Below are 14,359 nucleotides of genomic sequence, written 5' to 3' on the forward strand. Positions count from 1 at the left end.
TTGAGAAAAGTATTTATTGCTTTCATCTTAGCCTCAAATTTTAGTCTCAAACAATAGTACTATTAAAGACTCTTGAAACAATGGGAAAACCTTTTGTGTCCCAATAATTGATTTCACTGATGGATAGTAGCTCACAGCATTTACTTTTTGTAGATTATAATATATATACTGTGAATAGTAAGCTCAAATGATTGTTTTCACTTAGAATTTTTCATTTAGAGAAAAATGTGAAATAGAGAAATATTGCAGTTTAACTCAGCACTTATTTGTAGCCCTGAAGCTTGATTTTTTTAAATAGTTTTTTCAGAAGAATTAGGAATTAAAATTATTTTTTCTCGAAGTTTTATTCAACATTTGAATTGGTGAGTTACTTCAAATGCAAGGATACTTAGGACTCAGTTAAGATAGCTCCTGATGAGCAAAGTAAGATATATGTTTTCTGTAGTGGATAACAGGTTTAGTAAGAATGCAGATTCTTCAGGAAGATTGATTCTTCTAAGGGAAGTCATAAATACCAGGGAACCCTTTGTGTCAGGCTGTTGGAGTTTGCAGGATGCTCCAGTAGGAAGAATTATGCCTTGTAAAATATCACTACTGTATAGGGATTAAGATTACACACCCAGAGTGCTTGAAGCATAAAGGCTTTTAAGAAGAAATTGAAGAAATGAATTTTTTTATATTGCACTGCACAAGTCTCCTCAATTCTTCATTCAGCAGAAGAGGTTTCCTGCATTGAATAGGGCAGGTATCTGAGTGCAGCAGATTACTTTCCCATGTCAGGTGACATGACAGGAGTGCAGATGGTGTGCTGAGCATCTGAACTGGTGGTATCAGCTGGTATGATAGGAGTGTTGTCATCACATGAAGCAGGCAGCAGAGCCTCAGGCCATTACAGGGTGTTAATTCTGTGGCTTCAACTTTGCTTAGTTAGTATGAAATGGGTATGGATAGACAAAGATTCTCAAACATGTACAAGGAGATTGGTCTCAAAAAGCCAAAACCAGAAAGGATACATTACCAACTGTTTTTTTATAGGAATGGTTCTAGCCAAGTGTGAATGAGATACTGTCCCAGGCATCTTCATACTATCATAAACCAAACTACTTCCTTCTGTAACACAGTAAAGATTGCTGAGTATATCCATGCTAAAAAGTGTTCAGCACACTAGCTGTCAGTATTTGGATATTTCTTTAGAAGTGTGGGGTTTTTTGTAGGAGGGAAAGTTTTGGGGATAAGCTAAATGTAAACATATGAACACTGTTGAGTAGGAGTGAAAAGAACATGATCTTCGTTGTTATAACAAAAGGAAAATTTCCCAATAAATTCCTTGTGGGGTAATCCTGTAAAGTGGGGTGTGTTGGTAGTTCAACTGTAATACTACCCACAAGGTCTCCAAAAAAAGCAAAATTTCCAGTTTCTATATAATTTTTATATGAGGAATCAACATTTGTGGTGTTTATGCACTTCAGAGAATAATTAGAGTATTCAAATCTTTGGTCAGATACACAAATGCATGAGCCCATGTTTTAGGAAAAAATATCATTAAACAAATATGCTACTTTATGTCACAACACATAGAAACAATTTAGAAGCTATGATTAGTCATCAAATCACTTTTTCCATCTTTTTTTTTCCTTAATCTAGAGGGTAGAACTTGATATTTCTTTTTAAATATAAAACATTAAAGACTTTTCCCTTATTTTTTCTCTTGTATACATAGAAGGCTAGTATTGGACAGATTTAATATTTTTGCCTCTATACAGCCAAATAGTGAGAAAGGGACATGGCCCTGAGGTCATGGGAGATTTGGCTTCAAGGAGGGTGGATTGCTCCCTTGCTTGACATGTAGGAGCCAGAGAATATTTTAGCACTTGGAAACGTTTTTAGCATTTACCTAAGGAAGCACACATGCCCCACCAAGATGTTTAAAAGGACATGAGGTATGTCCATGCTGAGGTTGTCACCTGGATGTGATAATGGCAATGCAACTGTGGTAAATTACCCTCCATAATGAGGCACACAATGGCAAAACTGCAGATGGCTCTACCTGCTGGACTGCAGGGGTACTAGTTAAATGCCATAGAGGATCTGTTCAGCTCCTAAGACTCAGGGTGTAAACATATAGCTGGTCCCACCAGTGCACACTGGTGTCTCATTGTGTAACTCCCTAACAATGAGAACCTGCTTTTCTCTGCTGAGCTCTCTCAGTGACTGAGTATGTAGGAGCAACCACAAGTCTGACCATCACTGAGTTACATGAAGCTTAAGCTATGATAGGAAAATTAGTTATACCTTCTCTGTGATCACTCATCCCTTTATCAGCCAGAATGGGAAATGTGTCAGATCTTTGGCATCATTAGAACTGCAGAGTCAGCCATGTCCATTTCACATCCTAGTGGAAAGACTGGCAGTGTGTAGGGGGCTGTTGTTCATTGTAACTGGGACTGTTATTATCAGTTATATTATATATTATTATCAGTTTCTTAACCTATCATCTATCCCACATTACTCTGGTGTTTCTCCTCTGAAGACTGGTTTGCTCCAAAGAAAGGGATTAGTGACACCAGGCAATCCAAACCTGAGAAGGCCAAAAGACTGTTAGCCTATCTTCTTTAAATCTTCTGACTACCAAAATGCAGTCTTTTCCACAATTGTTTCACTTAGATAATGTCCAGGGTAATTTAAGACATTTTTCTGTTTCCTTCCATGCATGCTGCTGTCCTTGTACACCAATGCTGTTTAATTTGTCTATTTACAAACTAAATCAGAGAAGTTCTGACAAGTTTCTTTTGCATTGATTTGGTCCCATGCATTTGATAAGAATTCAGGTCCAGAATTGTGTGAAATTGTTTGTTGCATCTTTATGAAATATTCTGACTGATGCAACACTAAGTTTTGTGTCCCCTTTCTGTAGAGGATTCACACTGAATTTTCATAATCTCTTCATGTCACCTTACTGTCTCCTAATATTCTTATGTTTTCTTTGTATGTCAATTACTTCCAGTTTAAAAAGTCAACTTTCCTAAGATATTTAGTCACTTACCTCTTACAACCATGGGCATAACACTACATATGTTGTTTTATTATAACAACCTAATTTCTGCAACTTCTTAATTTCCAAGTTCTCTGGCTCTTATGAGCTGTCTTCTCCTCTCATTTAGTCGTAATGTCCTTGGCTGTGTGTCATGAGCAGTGTCCAAGATTTTGTGTCAGCATCACTAGGTACAGTATTGCTCCTTAGAAGCTTCTGTAGTAACTTCCCTCCAAACTGTTAATTCCCCACCTGTATATAGCTTGTTGTTGCTTGTTTTTGCTTCTCTCTTACCTAGTTCATATGCATTTCATAATTCCAGACTTAATACTTATCTTCTCCAGGCTGATAGTATTTCTCAGGGTGCCAAAACTGACTTGCTCAAATCTGTCTTTTTGTCCAGAAACTTAGAGAACCTGTAGCTTAGTGCTGTATTTTATTATAATATATATTATTGAGACTATCCTAATGTGCCTATAGTCATCTGAAATATTTTTTAAGCATTCAACTTCCTGCTGGTCAGCGAAACAGTATTATCTCAAACACTTCAAATTTGCATGTGTACTTCATATGGATGAAATATCCCTTGAACTCACTGAAAGTAGTAAATAAACCTTTATCTTTAGCAGAGCAAAACTCTAAAGAGCAGATGGAAGAATGATCAGGAATAATTTCTATTCATCTTATTTCTATATTTATTAAAAGTCTAATTGAAATTAAATGGTCAACAGTTTAGCACTACTGCGGATTTAAGAAGAGCTTGAGTGGATGAAGGATTAAGTTTTATGTCTTCTCTCTTAAATGGATAGAACTGTTCTTAATGCTCAAAGAAAAACTGTGTTAATTTAAAAAGCATCATTGGCATTCACTTTTTTAATATGTGATAGTCTTGCAATAATAAAGTTGGTTGGTTTGGGCTTTTGTGTATATGTAATAAGAACTTTCCTATTTTATTACATCAGTTAATCACAGCGATTACAATGATTTCAGACTTACAATGCAAATTACTTTGTGCTTGTGTATTAGCTATTATATTTTTCTGCCACAATAATAAAACATTGCCTTTATTCTGATCTCTTTCTTATAATTTTTTTAATTCCTGCTTGCAGTTCAGAGTTCCTCAGAGTATGATTAGATCATTAGTATTTCTTGCCAACTTCTAGTTTCAGCTGGCATGGAAAAAGCAAGCAGAAGTCCATGCCAACTCTCACATTAGTTGTGCTGTAAGAATCATTCAGAAGACAGAAAACTACTCAGAAAAGTCACAAAGTCAGGCAATATGAAAAGGTAAAATGCTAGGCCTCCATGAATTATACTGAAGACAAATTGTCCCATTCACTGCTTTCAGTGAATGTGAATTGCATGTATCATGTCAAACTAAATGTTCATTTGGCAGTCTCTCTCTGCAGTAATCAGTAGGAAAAGCTGAGGCAGGGGTACAGGAAAATAAGGAAATATTGTGGTATATCTTCAGCTGTGGCTTCAGGAATTCTAGATAGCAATAATTGAAGTTTCCCACTAAGCTGTTGCCTCCCTGTTTAGAGTGATCCAAAATTTTACCATCAGCACCTTGCTGTAATTGTAAGAGCTGTGCTTGAGCTAAGTGATTATTTCTGTTTTGTGTCTTCAGTGCAAACTTGTAAGTGTCATAGTTCTTTATGTGAGAAGTGGTACCATTCCTATCAGTTTTTCTTAGGTGCTCACTTACTCTGACTCCACTGATCTTGGGGTTGGCCATCTTTGTACTAGTCCCTTTTTCCCTAGTTATCTGTTTGTTTAATGATCCAGATGTGTAATCGTTGTCTAGACTTGGTTAGTACCTTTGCACCAACCACATGATGGTTGATGACAAACAACATGACCTGGCCACATGTACTCCCAGCCCAGAAAGCCAGTGGGATCCTGAGCTGCATCCAAAGCAGTGTGGCCAGCAGGGCCAGGGAGGGGATCCTGCCTCTGTGCTCCACTCTGGTGACATCCCATCTGGAGTGCCAGTTCTGGTGCCCCCAACATGGCAAGGACATGGAACTGTTGGAGCAAGTCCAGAGGAGGACATGAAGTTGGTAAGAGGTACAAAGACAGGCTGAGAAAGTTGGGGCTGCTCACTCTAGAGAAGGGAATGCTGCATGGAGACCTTATAGCAGCCTTCCACAATCTGGAGGCCTACAGGGACGTGAGAGAGCAACTCCTCAGGGATTGTATTGATAGAACAAGGAGTAATGGGTACAAACTGAAAGAGGAAAAACTTAGTCTAGGCATTAGGAAGAAATTCTTTCCTGTGAGGGTGGTGAAATACTGGAACTCGTCGTCCAGGGGGATTGTGGATATCCCAGGCCTTACACTGTTAAAGATAATACTTTGAGCAACTTGATCTAGTGGAAGGTATCCCTGCCCATGGCAGAGTTGTTGGAACTAGACATTTAATGTCCCTACCAACCTTTAACATTCTATAACTCTATGTTATCAGTTTCAGATGGGAGGATACTGACAAGGTGCTTGGCCACAGTCTTCAAGATGCTGGTGCGCCTTGTGCTATGGACACAACCATGTAATGAGGCTTCTGATTCTCTCTAGACTTGTCCTCATGCTATTTGCTTTTCTTTTCATCACTACTGAACCTCCATGTGACACCTACACAGAATTGCACACTGTGTGCACTAGGTTCTCTTTCCAGAGTCCAAATAACTTGCACAGTCTGCCATTCTTCAGATAGAGCTAGTATTGTGTTCCTTACATGTACTTTGCATTTATCTACACAGAATTTAGTCTGGTATTTTATTACCTCGCCATTCAAAATCATGAAAACTTCTGTAGGAAGGTTTACTCTTACTATGCTGAATAATTTTAATTTATAGTCAATAAATCTTACCGCTTCCCAAACCCACCTCCTTTGCAAGGTAATTTATGACTGCATTTTTCAATTTAGACTCTCACACAAATCTATTTTACAGGAAATTTAATCATCCTTCCCTTTGCCTCCTGGGCTTGACCACCTTGCTGAGAAATTTCAAAGCATATTTAGGATCAAATTGAATTGCTTTCATTTAGATGTTAATAAGCTGAATTGTAAAAAGAATTTTTTTTCTTGCAACATTGAGAACAAATTTCTGCACCAAGATTAAAACAGGCTATCTTCAGGAAGTATTGATGCTTTCAGTGTCACATTAGTTCTGTTTTCTCCAAACTGGGATCTATTAAAAGTTTTCAGTTACATAACTGAAAATGGATTAGTAGAGTTTTGCATATATGTGATAGTACTGCATTACTGAGTTGATTGAATTTTTTTCATTGCTACTTTTAATCTGTTGTTGATTATCAAAAGCAAAATCCTTATTATAATGGAGTGATTTCAGTGGAGCATATCAAATAAACCCAGGCATCTGAAAATGGAATGTGCAAAAAATGCAGTATTTATGTCAACAGAATATTTCTGTTAAATAAGTACTGCTAATGAATCTTCTGTAAAGCTGATTTTGTAATAAGTCAAGGGCTACAGAAGAATTTGCACAGTTGGAGGACAGCATTTAGCTTTTCAGCAATAATATGTCATTTGTTTCAAATCTTTTAAGTAAAACACATTTTGCTACTTTACATAAAACTTTTATGTACTTAACTATGAAAAATTATGTACTTTAAATGTAATGTGTAAGGTATTAATGGTTGTAAATGTGTAAAGTTAATGGTTGTTTCATTTATACTCATAATTTCATTTATACTCATATAGCATTCTTCATTAGACAACTTAGAAAAGAAAGCCAGCCAAACCATCTCCTCTTCTTTCATTTTCAACGTTATACATTTTATTTTCCTTTAAGAAGACTTTACTATGAAATTCTAGATGTAAAAATCATGCCTTCAGCTTTTTACAGAAAAAGTGGACAATACAAAAGCATAGTTACCTTGCAAAGTTCACAGCATACAACTTTAGGTAAAACAAACCAGGAAGGAAGTGTAACTTTTAAGTGGAGAGCTGGAAATCTAGCCAGATCATCTGTTCTTTTTCCATTATTCAAAATGTAAATTGTAGAGAGAGAGGAGGAAAGCTGTTTTTCCAAAGAGCAAATATCATCACCCAGCTCTTTCCTAGACACTGTTTTCCCTTTCAATCTCTAATCCATCTGTCCTGCCAGCGACCATATCTAGTCCACAAGACAGCCATATTTCAGTTTTTCCAGGACTGCTAATTAAAATACTAACAGGCCTGATGATGTTGGTTCCTGTTATCTGTGATTACAAAGAAATCACTTAAACCCTCTTATCCCTGGTTCATCTCATCTCATCTCATGTAACAAGCAAAACACCCACATTTAAAGACAGAACAAATGTTCTCAGACAGCTTTTGGAAGGAATTCTGTGAATAAGGTGTATATGAGTCATGTTGTAACTTTGTATTTTTTTTACATTCATCTTCACTTTAATGTAATAGAGGTACCTGCTTTATTAGAGGATAATTTAACATAGTTTAAGGTATTTCTCAGAATGGGTCTGTTGCTTTTCTGCATGTGACTAACCTCAAAAATTTTAATCTGTGTCATAACAGCAATTGTGTTTGCTCAAGCAGAGGCATTTAGAGTCTGAATGAGATGGGAGGGGCATTCTAAAAGTTTTATATTGAAATTCTGTTTTTCTAAATGCAACAGTGTTATACAGTTATATGTTAATAGTTTTGTACATGCTAATGAACATGTACATACTAATGAATTTTACATAGCTTTCATGATTCTTAGCTTTGTTAGGTGTTATTTTACATTTATTGTCCTATTCTTAATGCAGCTTCCAGTAGCAAAACTTCTGTTCTTGAAAGAATTGAAGTAAAATGAGCTAAATGCTTTGAGTCTGATATACTGTGCAATCAGAATTTGATTTCTTCAGTGTATAAAAGACAAACTTCAATACCCATCTCAGGATCTGATTACAGCTCAAATTTGCAGCACATTCTTGAGCAACATTTTTTATCTAATTAGCATATTTTCCTTATGTATTAATTACAGACCAATCTCTTTGCAAATTAAAAAAGCCCAGTCTTTTCTCCTTTATATGCTAGTCATGGGAAATAATTCTCTGGTGTTAGTAGATGTTAGCAAAGAGCAGCAGGTTTTAAATATATTTATGATGTCAATATTTTGCTATTCCATATAATTTCCCATTTAAGAATAAATACTCATCTCATTAATGAGTTGTCTTCTAGGGTGGAAACTGAGTCAAAGATAGTTTTATGATTTGCTTATAGTTCTGTTGTCAGCACAGAAAGTATAAAGGCCAGATAATTTGGATCCTAGACCTGCCAGCCATAAAACGTACCTCTTCACTATATCACAGTTGCTAATTTGACAGAAGTAGAATGTCTTTTCTTGCTACTGAAATAAACTGGAAATCACTATCACAATCAATTGCTTAACTGACATACTCTATTATATGTGTACCTTACAAAATGTATATTCAAATTGTTCTCTTTCAATTATGAAATCCTCTGTCAACATGAAAAAAAAAGTTTTATTAAGGCCATTCAGTTTTTGAATATCAAGCAGCGCTAACTTTTTTTATATATCAGTACAATCAGCTTTGTGCTCCATAAACACAAATACAGGGTGCTTTTTAAAAAATTGTGAATTTTGCTAACTTTTCATTATGGATCTGTGCTAATTGGGGTTTAGATTGAAGTGAAGTCAGTGGCTTGCGAATAGCACCTATGAACTGAGAAATATTGCCAACAGACCTATGCCTGAGCATTTCCCTTAGTTCTGCAGTTGGGTGAAGTGAAGATAAACCCAAGATAGCTGACCTTCTCTTTAGACAGGGGACAGAGATTTGCTTACTGTGGACACTACTGAAACTCAGACCAAAGCAATGTAACTATTTTCTACTGAATGCCTTAAAATTCTATGCCTAAAAATAACATGATCTATAAGAATTGGAAATTATACAAGTAACAATGTGTATCCTTTTTTTTGTGTAGAAGAATTTCAACTTAATGTCTCTTTCCCCCTACACCTCTCTCTCTCTCTTTTTCTAGATGCAGCAATTGTTCCATGAAAACTATGAACACAACCGCAAGGGTTACATTCAAGATCTTCACAACAGCAAGATCCACACAGCCATAACACTTCATCCAAACAAAAGACCAGCCTACCAATACAGGCTGCACAATTACATACTGAGTCGCAAAATTTCCGAACTGCGCCATCGGACCATCCAGCTCCATCGAGAAAGCGTTCTGATGAGCAAGCTCAGTAACACTGAAGTAAATAAGGAAGATCAGCAACTGGGAGTGGTGCCGTCTTTCAATAATTTCCAGCCACGTGAAAGGGATGAAGTCATCGAATGGGAGTTCCTGACTGGAAAGTTTCTTTACTCAATGGTGGACAACCAGCCACCCCGGCAGAGCCTGAGCAGCGTCCTGCGGGCTGCGCTGGATGATACTGTGATGCAGGTCATGGAAATGATAAATGAGAACTCCAGATCTAGAGGAAGGCTCATTGATTTCAAGGAAATACAGTATGGGTACCGCAGGGTAGACCCTCTGCATGGAGTAGAGTACATCCTGGATTTACTGCTTTTGTACAAAAGGCACAAAGGAAGGAAAGTTACAGTTCCAGTGAGACGCCATGCTTACCTTCAGCAATTGTTTAGCAAACCTTTCTTCAAAGAAGCAGAGGAGCTGGATGTAAAAAGCTTGCTGGAGGACACCAACACTGACACTCAATCTTTCTCTTTCCTTTCAAATTCTTTAAAGATTTTTTCCTCATCGTTCCAAGGCACCAAAGACGTTGGGAGACACAGTGACAAGAAAATACATATTCTTGTCCCTATCACGGGAAGATTTGATACTTTCTCAAGATTCATGGATAATTTTGAGAAGACTTGTCTGATTCCCAAGCAGAATGTAAAGTTGGCAATAATTCTCTTCGGTTCTGAATCGGGCCAAGACTCTAGCAAACACGTAGAACTAATGAAAGAATACAGCATTAAGTATCCCAAGGCAGATATGACCCTGATTCCAATGTCAGGAAAGTTTTCTAGAGGTTTAGGTCTTGAGATGGCCTCGTCTCAGTTTGACAATGACACTTTGCTGCTGTTCTGTGATGTTGATCTGGTATTTACATCAGACTTCCTCCAGCGATGCAGAGATAACACTATTCAGGGAGAACAGGTTTACTACCCTATCATATTCAGCCAGTATGATCCAAAAGTAATATATGGAGGCAACCCTCCCCCTGACAGTAGTTTTGTTTTCACAAAAAGAACTGGATTTTGGAGGGAGTATGGATTTGGAATTACCTGTATTTACAAAAGCGATCTACTTACTGCTGGTGGATTTGATACCTCGATTCAAGGCTGGGGACTTGAGGATGTAGATCTCTTTACTAAAGTGATAACATCTGGCTTGAAGGCTTTCAGAAGTCAGGAAGTAGGAGTTGTCCATATTTTTCATCCTGTTCAGTGTGACCCCAATTTAGATCCAAAACAATATAAAATGTGCTTAGGGTCCAAAGCAAGTACATTTGCCTCTACCATGCAGCTCGCTGGACTCTGGCTACAGAAACATTTGGGTGTCAGATACAATTGGACTCTCTCCTGACAACTCAGCCTATTTGGCCTTTTTAGGGGAGTTTACCTCATTGCTATTATTTGATTTTGCTGTTGTAGTTTTAAACTCCCTCCTCGTAGTCTTCCAAAGACTGTTGACCTCAAATGGGATGACTCTGCTGTTCACTGATGTTTCTTATACCTACTGAACTGGTGAGGTGAATTTCTTCATATTTCCTTTATTTGAAATTCAGTCTAGTCATGGAAATCATACAAGCCCATGGAGCATATTCATCACAAGAGACTGTATTAGAAGAATGTTGTCTTTCAGCTTTTGGATTCAGTATCATCTTTGTTGCATTTCTCAGATTTGATGTGATACAAATATTTACTGGTGAAGGTACCACAAAAGTGCTTTATGCTTCTTCTGGGGATGGAACTCTCTAAGATAAACTTGAGTTTTATAATTTATATGAGGACTTATATGTATAAACGCTACTTTTCTTCATCTTTAGAATTTTTAAAGTAAATGAATAACTATAATTGTACCTTTATTTTTTAAAATAAGAGTAAAGCTGAGGAGCTACTTGCAAATACAACTGGTACTGGCTACCAAGGTCCTTAAATGTCTTATTATTAAAACAAACTCCTCACTGTTATTCAGTCAAAGTGTAAATGAACTTTATTTTCACAACAAAAAGGATTTAATCAAATGCTCATATACACTTTGAAGATTTTTGAGCCAACATCCTTCATTTGCAGGCAAGAAGAAACTATGACTCAACATGGTCATTTAATATAAAGTGCAAGCATACAGTGTTCTTACTTTGAAACACATACTATAAGTTGCTCTTTCTCTTTTTAGAATGAGTCTCTAATGCATAATTTTCTTTTCAATTCCTTTCATAAGGCTGCACTTCAGTGTTAAAAGTTAAAGCTCTATTTTTTGTTCTACATTTTTCATGAATAATGGTACTTGGTAGCAACTTGTTGTTAAAATTAAAGTAACTGTAGAATAGTTATTTAAGTTTCAAATTTACTATTGCTGGTCAAAGTTCCTTGCCAATATATTTATATTAGTGGAGGTTATAAGACTGTGTTCAGATTTATCTCTCCAAACAGCCTGAAGCTGTCATATTGTGGATTCATGAAGCATTTAAAGTAATACAAACAGGAGAAATAATAAAATAAATTTCTGTATTTGAAAAAAACATTTATATAGGGATATATATGTGTGTGTGTGTGCGTGTGTGTATATCCCTATATATATATAGATATATAGAAAGAGTAATTTCAAAGTATATTCCACTTTTTATTTCAGGCAGTGATTTGTTACAATGGTCATTATTTTTTGCCACATGCTTGGAACATTTCATGTTATACTGTGGTAAGAGCTTAGAGACATTCAGGAAACCATCAGAATTCAGCTAAACTTATTTCAGTGGGTACATCTAGTAACCTCAGTACCCTTGATTTCAAATTATATTTCAAACAGAGCTGGGCAAGAAAAAGTTCTGGTTTTCAGCTGTAACTGACAGCTTCTGTGTTTCCTTAAAAAAAAAAAAAATCCAAAAAACAAACCTAACCAAACCCCCCCCCCCCAAAACAAATAAGAGATTGGACTTCACTGGCACATCTGTTTGTGTGAGGATAGCCAGATAATTTCCTAAGCCATGAAGAGAATATGTAGGTCAGTTAATGTCTTTTATCTGTGGCTCTCTGTTCTGGACTTACCGTGCAAAGAAAAAGGAAACCCTGACAAGGATTGAGTTAACTCAGAATTAAAGGGCTGGCCATAGTTTGTTGTATGCTTTAAAAAAGGCCATTCCCTTGCCCTGGATAAGGTAGCAATTGTGGTAGATGACAACAGAGAGTGTAATTCATGTTTGTATTAGCCCTCCTCAAGCAGAGCTCTTGTCTTATTATTTTACTGGAGGCTCTTGCCTTCCTAGCCCAGTATTGTTAGCTCAAATGTCTGATAAAAGAAAAATTCAGTATCACTTATAATATAATTCTTGGAAATTGCTCTTCAAATTGAGTGATGAAATAACACTTTGTTCATTAAAAATGTGAAGAACAAGGAACGTGATATATTTTAAAAATCTCAACCAATATGACTGTAAATATCAAAAACTGATTGCCTGTTGATAAATGGTTGTGATGATTTAGTAAACAAGAAAAAACCTAATGACTGACAAAGACATCTAAGGAAATCATTGTCTACTGGGATGTATTCCAGTGGTTATTTCAATTACTTAGTGGCCAGAAAGTATTTGCTCAGCTCTAAGTAAAATAGTAGATTAGAACAAGCAATGAAACCAATCATTCAGTGGGGATAAAGATGTATACAGAGGGCTTGCAGGATCAGGTCCTACATGATATAAGCAAAATGCTAGTATTTACCAGTACAAATATTTATTTAGTGTCTTGACTGATTCATTTGTTTATATGATGAATTACTTTGTTAAAAACCTGATTATAAATGTTTATTATGAACTATTGCATTTTCTTTTGAAATAACTATCCTGAGATAACTTGAGAAATTGTGTTAGTTTGTCTGAGGAATAATATGCCTTCTAAGGAGATCATATTAAAAGGAAAAAAAAAAAAAAGCACAAAAGTGTTAGAGTAATGTTATGTATGTATAGATTAAGATGGGAATATCTGTGTTAATCAACTGTTTGTTTTTGTCTAATCTGAATCATAATCTTTATTGTAAAAAGAAATTTCTATGTGTATCATGTCCCTTTGTAAATGTGTGACAAATTAATTCACAATAGAACATAAATACCAATTTTTCCCCAAACCTCCTTCCCCTGGGAATAGTTTTCCTAGCAGGCTTCATTGCTGGGAAGTGGGTTGTGAACAGTTTGCATTCTGGCTTTTTAGACACAGCCATTCTTTTTAAAAAAAAAAAAAAAAATCAGCATTCACTACTCAGAAGACTCAGAAATCCCCAAACCACTGCATCATGGCTGGTTTTTCCAGTCACAGTGCTTAATTTAACAGAGCATTTGCATCTCCTGGATGAAGGAAAAACATCATGTTGGGCTTTCTAAGATTTGATGAGCAAACATCAAGGTTCTCAAACTGAAGAAAGGCAGAAGGCCAGGGGGAGATGTGGGGCTCAACCACAGGAGTTGGCACCTTCTCATCCCTGTACTGCCCCCTGTGCTGCCTGCTGCTTATGATTTGGCAGCTCCAGCAAGCACAGAGGAGTTGTGCTTGCTGCCACCAGCTGCTCTTGAGAAGCAAAAAGGCCATTTTAATCAGGGAGCAATGAAAGGAGGGTCCCGAACTGAGGATTCATTGAGGGGGTGGCAGGTTGTCTTGTTCAGATCATGTTTCTCACTGTCCCCAGGGGAACAGAGAGCCTGGTCCCACAACTCTTCCCTGTTTGCTCTCAAGAGACATTGAAGGAAGGGGAAAAACTCCATGGGGCTCATGGGCTTGCATCATGTACTTGGGTCCTACTGTATCATGGGAAAAGAGGGGAAAAGGTGCCACGTGATCTTCCTAAAAAGCAGTACAGAGCAGTACAGAGCAGCAAAAAGAGAGGCACCATCTGTACTCACCAAAGACCAGGTGTGCACAAAACTGCCTTCTTGATAGTGCCTCAGAATTCTTGCAAAAAATTACAGTGCTGATAAAATGACTCCTAGGAGTGTGCTGCACATCCTCAGTAACTGTGGGTACTTGCAAGCAGAATGAGTTAAAAAAAACATTTTTTTAAACAGGCAAATAAACAATTTAAACTCCTTTTGATGTCTTAAATAATCACTACAATTCTTAAGATGTAGT

General features: G+C 36.8%; 1 protein-coding gene across 1 annotated transcript in view; it reads left to right on the top strand.

Moving 5' to 3' along the window:
* CHSY3 (chondroitin sulfate synthase 3) overlaps positions 1-13,284 on the top strand; it is a 139,582-nt gene extending 126,298 nt beyond the window's left edge. The window contains exon 3 of the mRNA XM_086868215.1: positions 9,045-13,284. Within this exon, the coding sequence (XP_086724341.1) occupies positions 9,045-10,610 (1,566 nt within the window). The 3' untranslated portion in view covers positions 10,611-13,284. The remainder of the gene's footprint in view (positions 1-9,044) is intronic.
* The last annotated feature ends 1,075 nt before the right edge of the window (positions 13,285-14,359 follow it).

Source organism: Cyanistes caeruleus, chromosome Z (assembly GCF_971803275.1).
Source record: "Cyanistes caeruleus chromosome Z, bCyaCae1.hap1.1, whole genome shotgun sequence".
In the NCBI taxonomy this organism is placed as follows: domain Eukaryota; kingdom Metazoa; phylum Chordata; class Aves; order Passeriformes; family Paridae; genus Cyanistes; species Cyanistes caeruleus.